Raw genomic sequence first — 17,062 nt, forward strand, 5'->3', positions numbered from 1 at the left:
GTCGCCGAGTTCGCGTTAGAACCGGAAAAAATGCCGAACTAAAAGTCGTCGTCGTCGATTGTCTACTTCAACGTGACGAAAAGAGTCAATTGCGATCGGGCGTGGGTTGGTTTAATTTTCGCGTTTGTTTTCCGGTATTAACACGCGTGTGATTTATATTATTATTATTATTAAATAATGTGCCCCAGTGCTTATAAATAGTTCGGAAACTAACGAGGGAAATTATGTGTCATTTGTCGGATATCTATCAGCGTGCGTAGGTACAAGAACTGAGGCCCCACGCAGCCTCGATGAAGGAATAAACGTAAATATAATAATGGAGGCCTTCACGCATTATACGAACGGACATTTCTTAGCGGAGCGTCGTTTCCTGAGACCCAAGAAGAAAACTACTTGAAAGCGGTTCGACAATAGCCATTGCTCCTTTACTCGAAAAGGCCAACGGCACAGCCGACGAAGGTGGGCCCCCCCCCTTTTTATTACATTCTAACAACCTCCCTTTTGGTAGCAATTAGGCCTAAATTAATGTTTTTAACAGGGATTTTTGCCTATTTATGTCTCATTGCTTGCCTAGGCTCTCTTGCATGTTTGCCAGATTCATCACATTTTCTTGATCGACAAGAATAATACTGATCTATAGTGATTTTTAATTAATATAATGTTGGGAGTAGGGCCTCAATCGAGCACTCAAGTCCACCCTCATAAGTCATTCATTAAAATCGAATCGAAATATTTGCCGAGAAACTGACTTCCTCCACATTTATCCCGATAACTTTGTCCCGGATAAAGATAGAGTAATGAAATAGAAACCTCTTGATAGTCAGTTCAAGTAGCTATAAAAAACTGTCATAGAATTTTCCTGTAGCTCCTATAGTTACTGCATTATTTATATTTAAATACCAGGAAGCGAGATTGCTCTAAATGCCTGGAATAAATTAAGAAATTACTTCTAAGCCCTGGAATTAATCGGGGGAATGGTTCAAAGTATCAAGGGAAATCCATAAGGAATAAAAAATGCCTTCAGAGGCTTAAAATACCAGGAATTCTTAAGTTTCCGAAACAGACACAATCGAAGGCCTTACTCGGGTCTCTATTTATCTTATTCTTGTCCCTCAATAAATTTCTTTGTTTAGAACCTTTAAAGTGCAATAAATTGACTCTTCTATAATGAATAATCACATAAATACACACACCACACTATCTCAAGTGATCAGCGGTTGATTCAGTACTCACCTCCTATTGACTCATTGATAATTTACATTTATACACTTATAGCACTAAATAAAATGCAAAGAATTTAATGGAAAAGGTTATTTATTTATTTGCAGCTTAAAAATAGGATACATAGATGTAAAAATAACACACAAATCACTGCAGTATTGCCTCACTTGTGCACACCTTAGGCTTGAAAAGGCCCCTTTTTGGACTACATTCCCACCCTTAGATGTTATTTCATTGAACTGGTGCCTAATAGAAGTAGTAATTTGATTCACTTGGGTCTCATTTAAGGTCCAAACTGTCTTGTTCACTTTTTGATCATAGCACTCATCCTAACCTCACTAATGGTTATGTTAACAGTCCAATTTAGAGGTTGATCAATATCTGTAGCCCCCATCAACTTATGTTTTTCTTCCAGTAAGGGTTTTAATTCAAATGAGTCTCTTGTAATTATTTAATATTTATTGATAGTAAACTCTAGCCTCTGCAATTTTTTTCAAAATTAGGTTATGTTTTTGACATGACACTTTGACAGACGTCAACTAATTATAGGTTATGTCACTAGTAATAAATTTTGAGGTTAGAATCCACCTTTTATTGGGTACACTGCCTAGACTTACCCTATATATGCAAAAGTAAGCTTCGTTACTGACCTAAATCTTATAAATATGAGTAAAATATCCGGATTTCTTGTTAAAAAAGTGTGGCAACCGCGCGCGCGTGTGTGTCGGGCTCCCCCAGTGACAGCACAAAACAACTTTGACAATTGACAATGGCGGTGCGGCATGTAAACACGCTCCGCCGCGGTTTATTTTTACGTTGAATAACGTTATTTTATTTAATTATATATTTATTTAATTATTCCGTGCGGTTCCTCGCGTCTGTTAAGCTATACGTGCGATTTAATTCAAGAGAAGTGAGTTTTTGTTGTTTGTTGTTGGGCCCTCGCCCCCTCCCCCCTCAGAGAGGTGTAAAGTGAAAAGAGATTTTCATCATTAAAATCGGAATAAAATGCCTCCAGACGGGTTTGAACCCTCGGTGTGTGGCTAGGGATGAGACGGGGCCGACCGGCAGGATCCAGAAAAACTAGATGTAAAAATTCAGATTTACATGTTATCGGTACTTAAAACTAGACCTTCCTTTACTGTTTGGCCCCCTTACTAGTTAACATTAGACCCCCCTTTACATATAAAACACCAAGAAACTGCACTAAAGCCACTTCACTATTCCCTTGCATGCATGTGTCTCGATTAGTGTCATTATTCTTACTAGTGCAGGAATAAGGTGTATTTTAAGTTGCCTCGAATAACCTTAACCTAACTTTCTATTTCAGTAAGGTTAATTATTTTATTATACATGTTATACAAACATGATTTTTGAGGTTAGGTTCGGTGAACAAAAAGCGATATTTCCCTGTACAGTTTACACATGTAGGTACTAGCAGAAGAGCCCCAAAAACCTAATAAATTTAAATAGTTTCACAATACAGTTGAATTACTTGAATTCCCTCTAAAGTTAAGTGGACTGTTTGTGTGCTCTTACAAGGCAAAAATGGCTTCGACTAGGAGTAGGGTAGGAATGAACTTCACCTGTTTAATCGAGATATGTAGGCCTCGGTCCCTTACTCAATTTGAAGGTTAAATCATTTATTATAGACGAATATAATAATATAGTATCTTAGAATATAATATCTTAGCTGGTCTCGGTTAATAGATCACTCTCTTGTTTCAATATATCCTGCGGAACATTGACATTTCTATAAACCTTTAAGGTGTCCAAGACTATTACCCGAGACACAGACATAACCTGTCTTTTGGACGCTAAAGGGGTCTTGGACTATTATTATTTAAAAGTTGCTTAACGGTTAGATCTTCGGTACCTTGTTCGGTTAGACCTTATAGATTTATAAGAACATCCCAGATCTATGCAATTATAATAATAAAGAGCGTCTCCTGGTGTTAATTTAAGGCCCTAGCCGTCGCGTGACCGTCGCCAGCACGCTGCCCGTCACCCTGGAGGACCCCGCCGTGCCCTGGAAGGGGCCGCCGCCCGGTCCGGAGCCCCAGGGGTTCGCGGGGGGCGCGGGCGCCTTCGGCTCGGGCCCGCCGTCCGGTTTCCAGGGGCCCCCGCAGCCGTTTCAGGCGGGCCCGCCGGCCGGGGCCGGTAGTCCGGCGGCGGCGAGCGCGCCCCCGTATCAGGGGGGCGGCGGCCCGCCCCCGGGCGCCTCCACGCCCCAGTACACCGCCTCGCCCGCCCCCTCGGGCAGCTCCACTCCCGGACCGCCGGGACAACCTCAGAATGCCGGTGGTAAGTTTGATTTTTTTTTTTTGATGTTGTCGAAGGCTTTACAGGAATCTTGATATTTTGTTAACGGTTTGGAGGATTTTGTTGGTTTTGGTTTCATATGAAAGTCAAGGAGTTTCTTTATCAAAAAGGTCCTTACAAGTTTCCTTGTATCTACAGCCATTTTGGAGTTATTCAAGTGTTTGTCAGTACATTAAAAAAAACCTTGATGCAGTCAAAGGCTTCACAAAAATCCCAATATCTTTGAAACTACTGTAAGGATTTTATTGATTTTGGTTTCATATGAAAGCCAATGAGTTTCTTTATCAAAAAGGTCCTTACAAGTTTCCTTGCATCTACAGCCCTTTTGGAGTTATTCAACTGTTTTTTGGTACATTAAAAAAAATCTTGATTCAATCAAAGGCTTCACAAAAATCCCAATATCTTTGAAACTACTGTAAGGATTTTATTGATTTTAGTTTCATATGAAAGCCAATGAGTTTCTTTACCAAAAAGGTCCTTACAAGTTTCCTTGTATCTATAGCCCTTTTGGAGTTATTCAACTGTTTTTCGGTACATGAAAAAAAATCTTGATACAGTCAAAGGCTTCACAAAAATCCCAATATCTTTGAAACTACTGTAAGGATTTTATTGATTTTGGTTTCATATGAAAGCCAATGAGTTTCTTTATCAAAAAGGTCCTTACAAGTTTCCTTGCATCTACAGCCCTTTTGGAGTTATTCAACTGTTTTTTGGTACATTAAAAAAAATCTTGATTCAATCAAAGGCTTCACAAAAATCCCAATATCTTTGAAACTACTGTAAGGATTTTATTGATTTTAGTTTCATATGAAAGCCAATGAGTTTCTTTATCAAAAAGGTCCTTACAAGTTTCCTTGCATCTACAGCCCTTTTGGAGTTATTCAACTGTTTTTCGGTACATTCAAAAAAATCTTGATGGAGTCAAAGGCTTTACAAAAATCCCAATATCTTTGAAACTACTGTAAGGATTTTATTGATTTTAGTTTCATATGAAAGCCAACGAGTTTTTTTATCAAAAAGGTCCTTACAAGTTTTCTTATATCTACAGCCCTTTTGGAGTTATTCAACGGTTTTTTGGTACATTAAAAAAATCTTGATGCAGTCAAAGGCTTCACAAAAATCCCCATATCTTTGAAACTACTGTAAGGATTTTATTGATTTTAGTTTCATATGAAAGCCAATGAGTTTCCTTATCAAAAAGGTCCCTACAAGTTTCCTTGTATCTACAGCCCTTTTGGAGTTATTCAAGTGTTTTTCAGTACATTAAAAAAAATCTTGATGCAGTCAAAGGCTTCACAAAAATCCCAATATCTTTGAAACTACTGTAAGGATTTTATTGATTTTGGTTTCATATGAAAGCCAATGAGTTTCTTTACCAAAAAGGTCCTTAAAGTTTCCTTGCATCTACAGCCCTTTTGGAGTTATTCAACTGTTTTTTGGTACATTCAAAAAAATCTTGATGCAGTCAAGGGCTTCACAAAAATCCCAATATCTTTGAAACTACTGTAAGGATTTTATTGATTTTAGTTTCATATGAAAGCCAATGAGTTTCTTTACCAAAAAGGTCCTTACAAGTTTCCTCGCATCTACAGCCCTTTCGGAGTTATTCAACTGTTTTCTTGAAAAACCTCGATACTATCAAAGGCTTTAACGAAATCCCGAATAACCACAACGAACCCTTAATTCCGGACAGGTTTCCCGCCGCCCCCGAACAGCGGCGGGCCCCCCTACAACGGCCCCGGTCCCGGCGGCCCTTTCGGCTCCCCCTCCGGCGGCCCCCCGCCCTTCGGGCGTCCCGGCTCCTCGGGCCCGCCCTTCGTCGGTCCGGGCGGCAACCCCCACTTTCACAACTTCGGACCGGGTCCGGGCACCTTCGGGATGCCGCCCGGCTCCCCCTTCGGCCCCGGACCCGGTCACCCGATGTCCGGAGGCCCCATGGAACCCGGACACGGGATGATGGGACGCGCCATGGGCGGACCCATACCCGTCGAACAAGGGTAAGTGTCTCTTTTTTTTTTTTTTTTGTTTATTTTGCATCTTTGTCTTACTTGTAGTGTTTTAAGTGTTTGGTCAATAAAGTTAGGTTATGTTAACGTCATTAGTGTTCCTTAGCCTCCTTGATTTTTTTTTGTTAAAAGTGTCATAGCGTTGTGACGTATACAACGCTATGAAAGTTAGGTTATGTGATAATTGTTCCTTAGCCAACTTGATTTTGTTAAACATATACATAGTTAAACAAAGGTAAGTAATCATTGCATCTTTGTCTTAATTATATAATATTAAAGTTAGGTTATGTGATCACTAGTGTTCCTTAGCCTCCTTGATTTACGTTGTAACATATACACCCATTGGCATCTTTGTCTTATATAGTGTCTAAATTTAGGTTATGTAATCATAATTGCTCCTCCTAAGCCTCCTTGATTTTGTCATACATAATGACGTATACACTATTGGCAACTTCCGTTCTAAGGTGCGACCTCCCGACGAGTTGTCCGACCTGTATAGTGTCACTCTATAAGCCTACTAGATTAATCTCGCCCTATGCTCGGGAATAAATGAAAATATACGGAAAAAAAAAAAAGAAAAACCGCATCGGCAACGGTGCCTTCGCGCTGTTTGTGTCTCCGTCTCTCTCTCTCTCTCTCTCTCGTTCGTGTGTCGCCATCGGCGCCCCGTCGCTCGGGTCGTAACCATCCCCCTGCCGTCTACACTGGGAGCCCCGCGTCGGGGCCCTTTAAAGAGGCCCTCGCGTACGGATCGGAAGCTGCTTTACGATTCAACGGCGTTACTACCGGGGAGGATGTACAAGTACGTTTTTGGTCGTAACTTGGAAATTGTTTGAGATATTCTTATAATTTTTTTACAGCTTGATGGCGGGGTTCCTGAGGATGGATTTGAGGGTAGAAACGTCGTTCTAGCTCAAAAATTGAGGTAGCTAGGGCCGTTTTGGTTAGGGTGTTTTTTTTTGCCATTTTTCTTAACAAATTCTAACTTTCCTTGCAAATATCTTAGGAAATAATGGGAATATTTTAAAACGGGTTGCAGCTCAACAAAGTCCATTTCTTACCAAACAATTTCATATACGAACGATCCTTGTACCTCAAAAACTTTTTGAGTTAGAGACGATTTTGTCCTCGAAGGTCCAAGAGCGGTCAAATTTGAAATTTTTAGAACAATATTGCGACGACAACATATTTATGCATTAGCCGACATTTTTGGTCATAACTTGGAAACTACTTAAGATATTCTTATAATTTTTTTACATCATGATAATGGTATTCCTGAGGATGGATTTGAGGGTAAAAACGTCGTTCTAGCTTAAAAATTGAGGTAGCTAGGGCTGTTTTGGTTAGGGGTTGTTTTTTTGGAGATTGATTTTTATGCACTAAACGACATTTTTGGTCATAATAATTCTTATAATTTTTTCACACAATGATAACGGGATTCCTGAGGATGGATTTAAGGGTAAAAACGTCGCTCTAGCTCAAAAATTGAGGCAGCTAGGACCGTTTTGGTTGGGGCGGTTTTTTTCGCCATTTTTCTTAACAAATTCTAACTTTCTTTGCATATATCTTAGGAAATAATGGAAATATTCCAAAACGGGTTGCAGTTCAACAAAGTCCATTTCTTACCAAACAATTTCATATACAAACAATTCGTGTAACTCAAAAACTCTTTGAGTTAGAGGCAATTTTCTGCATAAAGGTCCCGAAGGCCTCAAATGCCTGGAATAAGGGTTAAAACGATCCAGAAATTTGGTCGTAACTTTGAAACTACTTAAGGTATCCTTGTAATTTTTTCACGCAATGATAACGGGATTCCTGAGGATGGATTTAAGGGTAAAAACGTCACTCTATCTTAAAAATTGAGGTAGCTAGGGCCGTTTTGGTTGGGGGGCTACCAAAGTTGGAGTTTTTCGATTACCGCACAATTTCAGTCATAACTTCTAAACTACTCAAGATATTTTCATAATTCTTTCACCCTAATAGAGTATGATTCCTGAGGATGAATTTGAGGGTAAAAACACCCTTCTAGGTTAAAAATTGAGGTACCCAGGGCCGGTTTGGTTAGGATAGTTTTTTTTTTGCTTCGAATGCTCCAATTCTAGCCACGATTTCTCAACGGGATTCAAATCGGGAGATTGTGCCGGCCACTCCAAAACTCGAACGTCGTTTTCTCGAAACCACTTCGAAGGACCAATCAGTTTTCCTTCCATTAAGCCCTCGTTAGTCTCAACTGATCCTTCACATAACCTCCAAAAAGAACAGGGTGTAAACCCTGTAATCACAGAGACGTTTTCATAGATCTGTTTCTTATCTCACTCACTCCTGCACGCTACTGTCCCTTTGTCTGTAGTAGTGAGAGAGAGAGAGAGAGAGAGAGAGAGGTCTCTTGTGTGCATATCGCGGGTACTTAACCGTATTCGAACGGTTAAAGCGCTCTCTCGGGACCCTCTCCCCGCCACGTTGTCAAATTTATTTGATTTCTTCAGATTTTCCTCGTTTAATGACCTTCAACGTTCACTTTCAATAATTTAAGTCACGGTTTACATCGTCAAAGGCCTCCGGGAAGTCCCTATATATGATGCGCGCGCACATTTCCCCCCGGGACCGTTGATTATATTGACATGATTGCCCTGGTCAATGTCTCTGTATTATGGGTGGATCACCCGGAAATTGAACCGGTCAGGCTGTTGATGCTCTCTCTCTCTCTCTCTTTCTTTCTGCTTTCAGGAAAGAGTGTAGACCGTTCTGTCTCTCTCTCTCTGTTAAATTTTCAGTAGAGGCAGAAGGAACTTTTAGAGAGAGATGACTAATAGAGACAACTTGACAGCCGCCTTGCCTTGGGCCTCTCTCATTGGTGTTTTGGGTGGGGTGGTTTGTTGCAATGTTTGCTGACGTCTCGCATGCCTTTGACCCTATAAAGCACACTCTGCTTTTAATTGTATAAACCACGCTCTGCTGCCGAATTGTTTAGAGAGAAAGAGAGAAAAATGAGTTTTGGAAGATTTTTGAAAAATTTTGAAAAAAAAAAATTTTTTTGGAAAAATTTAATTTTTTTTTTGGCAAATCGATAAATCATTTAAAATGCTTCAAAAAAGTCTAATAACATTTTTTTGAAAAATGTACCTGGAAAAAGTTATACCCAAAAGAGTATTTCTAAAAAAGGGGTACCCCTGGAAAAATGTCCATAATTTCGGTTTTTATTTTTTTTCGGGAAAACTATTGGTCGGAGAAAAAAATTGTTAAAACAAAAGTTGTTTGGAATTTTAATGCGCATCAGATGCAACAGAAAAATAATTTTTACCTCCAACAGTTTTCCGGAAAATTGGGAAAAACCCCTTAACAGTTTTTCCTCATTTTCTCGAAAACTATTGGGAATTTGGAAAATTTTCTTTTAGCATTAGATTCTTAGTCAAAAATAGAACAAATTATAAAGAATAACTTTTACCCGTAAATCGAAAAATAAAGAAGTTATGAAGGATTTTTGAAAAATTAGACAATTTTTGGCTGAAAAATTAAAAAAAAAAAAATTTTGAAAAAATTGAAATTTTTTTTGGCAAATCGATAAATCATCTAAAACACTTCAAAAAACTCTTATAAAACTTTTTTGAAAAATTTACAGAAAAAAAGTTATACTCGATTTTCCCAGAAAAATCTCCCTCAAAAAATCCCCATAGGAAAATGTCCAGAATTTCGATTTTAATTTTTTTTCTGGAAAACTGTTGCTCGGAGAAAAAAATTGTTGAAACAAAAGTTGTTTGGAATGTCAATGTGCATCAGATGAAACAAAAAAATAATTTTTACCTCCAACAGTTTTCCGGAAAATTGGGAAAAACCCCGAAACAGTTTTTCCTCATTTTCTCGAAAACTATTGGGAATTTGGAAAATTTTCTTTTAGCATTAGATTCTTAGTCAAAAATAGAACAAATCATAAAGAATAACTTTTAGCCGTAAATCGAAAAATAAAGAAGTTATGAAGAATTTTTGAAAAATGAGACAATTTTTGGGTGAAAAATTGGGAAAAAAATTTTTTTTGGAAAAATTTAAATTTTTTTTGGCAAATCAATAAATCATTTAAAACACTTCAAAAAAGTCTAATAACACTTTTTTGAAAAATTTACAGAAAAAAAGTTATACCCGAAAAAGTCTTCCTCAAAAAATCCAAAGGGGTACCCCTGGAAAAATGTCCATAATTTCGGTTTTTATTTTTTTTCTGGAAAACTATTGGCCGGAGAGAAAAATTGTTAAAAAAAAAGTTGTTTGGAATTTCAATGCGCATCAGATGCAACAGAAAAATAATTTTTACCTCCAACAGTTTTCCGGAAAATTGGGAAAAACCCCGAAACAGTTTTTCCTCATTTTCTCGAAAACTATTGGGAATTTGGAAAATTTTCTTTTAGCATTGGATTCTTAGTCAAAAATAGAACAAATCATAAAGAATAACTTTTACCCGTAAATCGAAAAATAAAGAAGTTATGAAGGATTTTTGAAAAATTAGACAATTTTTGGGTGAAAAATTGGGAAAAAATTTTTTTTTGGAAAAATTCAAATTTTTTTTGACAAATCGATAAATCATTTAAAACACTTCAAAAAAGTCTTGTAAAACTTTTTTGAAAAATTTACAGAAAAAAAGTTATACCCGATTTTCCCAGAAAAATCATCCGCAAAAAATCCAAAGGGGTACCCCTAAGGAAAATGTCCAGAATTTCGGTTTTTATTTTTTTTCTGGAAAACTGTTGCTCGGAGAAAAAAATTGTTGAAACAAAAGTTGTTTGGAATGTCAATGTGCATCAGATGCAACAGAAAAATCATTTTTACCTCCAACAGTTTTCCGGAAAATTGGGAAAAACCCTTTAACAGTTTTTCCTCATTTTCTCGAAAACTATTGGGAATTTGGAAAATTTTCTTTTAGCATTAGATTCTTAGTCAAAAATAGAACAAATCATAAAGAATAACTTTTAGCCGTAAATCGAAAAATAAAGAAGTTATGAAGGATTTTTGAAAAATTTGACAATTTTTGGGTGAAAAATTGGGAAAAAATTTTTTTTTGAAAAAATTGAATTTTTTTTTGGCAAATCGATAAATCATTTAAAACACTTCAAAAAAGTCTAATAAAACTTTTTTGAAAAATTTACAGAAAAAAAGTTACACCCGATTTTCCCAAAAAAATCATCCGCAAAAAATCCAAAGGGGTACCCCTAGGAAAATGTCCATAATTTCGGTTTTTATTTTTTTTCGGGAAAACTATTGCTCGGAGAAAAAAATTGTTAAAACAAAAGTTGTTTGGAATGTCAATGTGCATCAGATGCAACAGAAAAATAATTTTTACCTCCAACAGTTTTCCGGAAAATTGGCAAAAACCCCTAAACAGTTTTTCCTCATTTTCTCGAAAACTATTGGGAATTTGGAAAATTTTCTTTTAGCATTGCATTCTTGATCAAAAATAGAACAAATCATTAAGAATAACTTTTAGCCGTAAATCGAAAAATAAAGAAGTTATGAAGGATTTTTGAAAAATTAGACAATTTTTGGGTGAAAAATTGGGAAAAAAATTTTTTTGAAAAAATTGAAATTTTTTTTGGCAAATCGATAAATCATCCAAACCACTTCAAAAAAGTCTTATAAAACTTTTTTGAAAAATTTACAGAAAAAAAGTTACACCCGATTTTCCCAAAAAAATCATCCGCAAAAAATCCAAAGGGGTACCCATAGGAAAATGTCCATAATTTCGGTTTTTATTTTTTTTCTGGAAAACTATTGGCCGGAGAAAAAAATTGTTAAAACAAAAGTTGTTTGGAATGTCAGTGTGCATCAGATGCAACATAAAAATAATTTTTACCTCCAACCGTTTTCCGGAAAATTGGGAAAAACCCCTAAACAGTTTTTCCTCATTTTCTCGAAAACTATTGGGTATATTGAAAATTTTCTTTTAGCATTGGATTCTTGATCAAAAATAGAACAAATCATAAAGAATAACTTTTAGCTGTAAATCGAAAAATAAAGAAGTTATGAAGGATTTTTGAAAAATTGGACAATTTTTGGGTGAAAAATTGAAAAAAAAATTTTTTTTAAAAATTTGAAATTTTTTTTGGCAAATCAATAAATCATTTAAAACACTCCAAAAAAGTCTAATAAAACTTTTTTGAAAAATTTACAGAAAAAAAGTTACACCCGATTTTCCCAAAAAAATCATCCGCAAAAAATCCAAAGGGGTACCCATAGGAAAATGTCCATAATTTCGGTTTTTATTTTTTTTCGGGAAAACTATTGGCCGGAGACAAAAATTGTTAAAACAAAAGTTGTTTGGAATGTCGATGTGCATCAGATGCAACATAAAAATAATTTTTACCTCCAACAGTTTTCCGGAAAATTGGGAAAAACCCCTAAACAGTTTTTCCTGATTTTCTCGAAAACTTTTGGGAATTTGGAAAATTTTCTTTTAGCATTAGATTCTTAGTCAAAAATAGAACAAATCATAAAGAATAACTTTTACCCGTAAATCGAAAAATAAAAGAGTTATGGAAGATTTTTGAAAAATTTGGGGTGAAAAAAAAATTTTTTTTAAAAATTCATTTGTTCATTCCAAAAGGATAAATTACTGAAAAAAGTCTTTTTTTTTGAAAAATATTGCTCTACCACTGTTTGCGGACGACACAACCATAGGCTAAACAGAAGTAGGTTACTATTATTGCACCCTTAAGTCGGCAATGTCGCATCCCCATTACCGTGTTAGTAAGTTATTACAAGACCTCGCGACGCGACGCTTATAGTATAGAGGGACGGACGTTGCAACGTCGCATCTTCACCATCAGCGGTGTATATACATACATACATACACTAAACATATATATATAGAGCACCGAAAACCCTAGCTAACGCCGCTGTTGCTGGCTCAGCGTGCTTATTCAGCTACACGACAATCTCACCCCCTCCCACCCCTCAAAGCTCAGTATTTAAATATTTACGTTTTGGCGCCAAAATGCCTCCCAGTAGCGCGCCATCTATGTTGTTTACATTTCGTCACTTTATGAAATCAAGGAGGCCGCGACGTTGGAAGTTGCCGGGGCGACCGCTAGGGGGGGGGCGTGTGTCACTACTTATAGTATAAACGAAAGTGAGGTTAGACCCGTTTGTATATTTCGCTATATGCGTTAATTTAAGTGAAAATCGATTTGACATGTGTCATTTTAATCTATAGGGTTTGCAATAAGTGGGGTTAGGTGTACTAAGGTAAGTGGTGCAAAATTTGTTGACTTATTCCAGGCTTCTGGGACCTATTGGTGCAATTGAAGGCATTTATGTAGATGACTTCGTTATTTTCTCTAATAGGGTACAAGGGTATCAGGTCATCTCTTGCTACTGTATACATCTATATTTCCCTCTCTCTTTCACAATAAATAGCTGCATCCTTCACTTTTTTTACCATTTGTCCTTTATGACCCTGAGGTGCCAATTTTCAACTCAATTTCCATAGTTTGGTTGGATATCATTGGTGACTTAAGAAAAGCTTTTGATACAGTAGGTACCTCATATAATATTATCCAGGAGGCTGTTTAAATTGTGCGCAGATGACACCACTTTCGTATACTCTTTTACCAGTAAGTCAAGGAATTTGGTTCTTCCAGGCAGTTGAGTTAGTAGATTAAGAGTGAATTTTTTCCTATTAATAAAACGTTCAATAACTCCAAAATGGCTGTAGTAAGGAGGAAACTTCTAAGGACCTTTTTGATAAAGAAACTCATTGGCTTTCATATGACACCAAAATCAATAAAGTCCTTCCACCAGTTTTCAAGATATGAAATCCTATTAAGCACCAGTCGCCTGTTAACCTGGGTCAAGAGTGAACAAAAAACAAACAAATAAAAGCGACCCGTGGGGGCCCCATAAAACGCTTTTAATGAAGCGATTAATTCCGTTAAACGATTTTCAATTCAATTCGACGCAGTCTAATTGGACGCCACCTTAAGCGGATTAAACATTCACTTCCGATGTCTTCGGTCGCTATATACGGTTACCTTTTACTGTTTTATTGCGCGACCGTTAGGTGGCGCCACGACGTAAATTAATACCGTTCAGGACGCACGCGTAGGTGGCGCCACACGTATACTCCCGAGTACTAAACAAATGCAACTCGATATCTCGCCACCTATGGGTGCGAACCACACAATTCCAACGTCGTGTTATTCCGAATTAAATTGAGTAAGTCCTAAAGGGTTTTCAAGAATTTTATAGTGATGTGGCAACGGTGCCGAGGGGTCGTCAAAGTGCAGGAAACATTAGAGCACCTAACTGCCCAGGTTCACCATCTCTATCTAATTTAATTTCCTAGTAAGCGGATGTCAAAGTATCAGAAGTGGGTTGGTGGGAGGGAACCATATGCTTCAATAAGCTCGATTTCAGGTTCTAATAAGAAATTTTGAGGGTTCTTTGAAGGATGTTGTGCAGGAAACATTAGAGCACCTAACTGCCCAGGTTCACCATCTTTATCTAATTTAATTTCCTAGTAAACGGATGTCAAAGTATCAGAAGTGGGTTGGTGGGAGGGAACCATATGCTTCCATGAGCTCGATTTCAGGTTCTAATAAGAAATTTTGAGGGTTCTTTGAAGGATGTTGTGCAGGAAACATTAGAGCACCTAACTACCCAGGTTCCAAAGCTTTATCTAATTTAATTTCCTTGTAAACAGATGTCAAAGTATCAGAAGTGGGTTGGTGGGAGGGAACCATATGCTTCCATGAGCTCGATTTCAGGTTCTAATAAGAAATTTTGAGGGTTCTTTGGTGGATGTTGTACAGGAAACATTAGAGCACCTAACTGCCCAGGTTCACCATCTTTATCTAATTTAATTTCCTAGTAAACGGATGTCAAAGTATCAGAAGTGGGTTGGTGGGAGGGAACCATATGCTTCCATGAGCTCGATTTCAGGTTCTAATAAGAAATTTTGAGGGTTCTTTGGTGGATGTTGTACAGGAAACATTAGAGCACCTAACTGCCCAGGTTCACCATCTTTAACTAATTTAATTTCCTAGTAAACGGATGTCAAAGTATCAGAAGTGGGTTGGTGGGAAGGAACCATAAGCTTCAATGAGCTCGATTTCAGGTTCTAATAAGAAATTTTGAAGGTTCTTTGGTGGATGTTGTACAGGAAACATTAGAGCACCTAACTGCCCAGGTTCCAAAGCTTTATCTAATTTAATTTCCTTGTAAACGGATGTCAAAGTATCAGAAGTGGGTTGGTGGGAGGGAACCATTTGCTTCCATGCGCTCGATTTCAGGTTCTAATAAAAAATTTTGGAGGTTCTTTGGTGGATGTTGTACAGGAAACATTAGAGCACCTAACTGCCCAGGTTCACCATCTTTAACTAATTTAATTTCCTAGTAAACGGATGTCAAAGTATCAGAAGTGGGTTGGTGGGAAGGAACCATAAGCTTCAATGAGCTCGATTTCAGGTTCTAATAAGAAATTTTGAAGGTTCTTTGGTGGATGTTGTACAGGAAACATTAGAGCACCTAACTACCCAGGTTCCAAAGCTTTATCTAATTTAATTTCCTTGTAAACGGATGTCAAAGTATCAGAAGTGGGTTGGAGGGAGGGAACCATATGCTTCCATGAGCTCGATTTCAGGTTCTAATAAGAAATTTTGGAGGTTCTTTGGTGGATGTTGTACAGGAAACATTAGAGCACCTAACTACCCAGGTTCACCATCTTTATCTAATTTAATTTCCTAGTAAACGGATGTCAAAGTATCAGAAGTGGGTTGGAGGGACGCATATGCTTCCATGAGCTCGATTTTAGGTTCTAATAAGAAATTTTGAGGGTTTTTTGGTGGATGTTGTGGAGGAAACATTAGAGCACCTAACTGCCCAGGTTCACCAGCTCTTTCTAACCGAGTTTCCTTGTAAACAAGGAGGAAACTTCAAGTAAAAAGACTTAAGAACTTCCCTCTGTAAATAACTCGTCGATCGATGCGTTCCTGGTCGTATTATTCATTTTCCTAAACGAGGGGGGCCCATTCATCATTCGTGGTTTATCCGATAACCTCATTTCTGTCTACAAACATTCGAGCGATAAGGATAACGCACAAATAAGGGAGAAAACTTATATATATATATAGTCCAAGGATCAGAGTACAATTTACTGCAGAACAAACCGGTCTGGTACTACATAAATATATTTTTATTGTTTTAAAACGCATCCCGGGTACTACCGGTACGTTAAGAAGAAGACAGAGAGAAAGAACCGGTCTAGAACGAGCTTCTTCACGCTTCGTTATCCGTCGTCTATCGCCTCCGGGGGGTTTTTTCTTCTTCTTCTTCTTTACTCGTTAATTTAAATTCAATGTCAGCCGAATTCGACCCACAATAGGGGATCTGTATCGGTGTATTTACCTTAATTAGGACATATGTAAATCGGTCAACATGTTCGACATACAATTGATTATTCGCACTTAAATAGGCACAAACACTTGTCAAGTGTGTTTTCTCTAGTGAGCGTTTTATTTGGACGATTTATGCATTTTCGTTGTGATCTGTGACGATCCAGGAGGCTTTGGATGCACACTTTTGCCTGATTGATTGATGGGAATTAATCAACTGGACTCGTTTTTTTGATGCACCTCTGGTTTTGTTCTCTGATTGACCGGAACTGATCAACTGGACTCACTTTCATGATTTCCTCGATGATGCAGGGGAATGAGGTTTCCTTCCCCGGGGGCGTAGTGCGTTCCCTATTTGAACGGGGTGTGGGAGGAGGGGGGAGGGAGAACGAACCCGAAGTCCCGTTTTCGATTTACGATTTAGTCCGCGTTTGACGCCGGCACCGTCGCGACGCCGCTACGTGAACGTCGTCTTATTTGGACGATAACGTGCCGGCCGGTTCACGTTTAATGTGTCGTTTTTTTTAACCTAAACACGCACGACGTTTCTGTTGTTGTACAAGTGGGTCAAGTGTACAAGTGTCCCCCCACCCACCCCCCATAACAGAGAAACCTCTCTATCTCTTTTTTGTCTCTATATATATGTAAAACTTGGGTCCTAGTAGACTTGATCCAGTTCACTTGATCAATGCTCAATGTCCCCCTCAAGGTGTTTGAGTGAGGAAGAATTATTGGAGGAATGAATGTGTGTGTGTGTTTGTGTGGTAGTTGGTGTCGTCTGCAAAAGGGCTGCTACTATAGGTTGAATAATTGCGTTTGTAAGTTGAGTGCCTCTCGCTTATTTTTGGGTCTAACTTGGGAACCGCTGAAGATATTTTCATGATTTTTTCACGGTAGTGTAACGAGATTCCTGAGGATGGATTTGAGGGTAAAAACGTCGATCTAGACAAAATATTTGAAAAGTTATGGCACTTTTTGTTGAGGCATGTTTTTTTGTCAATTTCCTTAGTAAATTCTCACTTTTTTGGTTAATATTTTGAGAAATAATTGGAAATGGATTAAAAGGGGTTTTGAATAAGAAAGTGTATTTCTTTCCCAACAATTCCATACCAAAACGGTTTTTGTACCTCAAAAACTCTC

The 17,062-nt window shown here is 37.8% G+C and overlaps 1 protein-coding gene across 50 annotated transcripts in view; it reads left to right on the top strand.

The window, feature by feature from the left end:
• The first annotated feature begins 2,076 nt into the window (after positions 1-2,076).
• Positions 2,077-17,062, top strand: part of LOC126747803 (LIM domain-binding protein 2) — a 38,433-nt gene continuing 23,447 nt past the window's right edge. For 48 of the 50 annotated variants that reach the window (XM_050456702.1, XM_050456656.1, XM_050456681.1 and 45 more), the window contains exons 1-3: positions 2,077-2,337; positions 3,187-3,525; positions 5,237-5,540. In XM_050456702.1, coding sequence (XP_050312659.1) covers positions 2,271-2,337; positions 3,187-3,525; positions 5,237-5,540 — 710 coding nt within the window. In that variant the 5' untranslated portion in view covers positions 2,077-2,270. The remainder of the gene's footprint in view (positions 2,338-3,186; positions 3,526-5,236; positions 5,541-17,062) is intronic. The other 2 variants (XM_050456709.1, XM_050456708.1) reach the window with 1 other exon arrangement.

Source organism: Anthonomus grandis, chromosome 20 (genome assembly GCF_022605725.1).
Source record: "Anthonomus grandis grandis chromosome 20, icAntGran1.3, whole genome shotgun sequence".
NCBI classification, from domain to species: domain Eukaryota; kingdom Metazoa; phylum Arthropoda; class Insecta; order Coleoptera; family Curculionidae; genus Anthonomus; species Anthonomus grandis.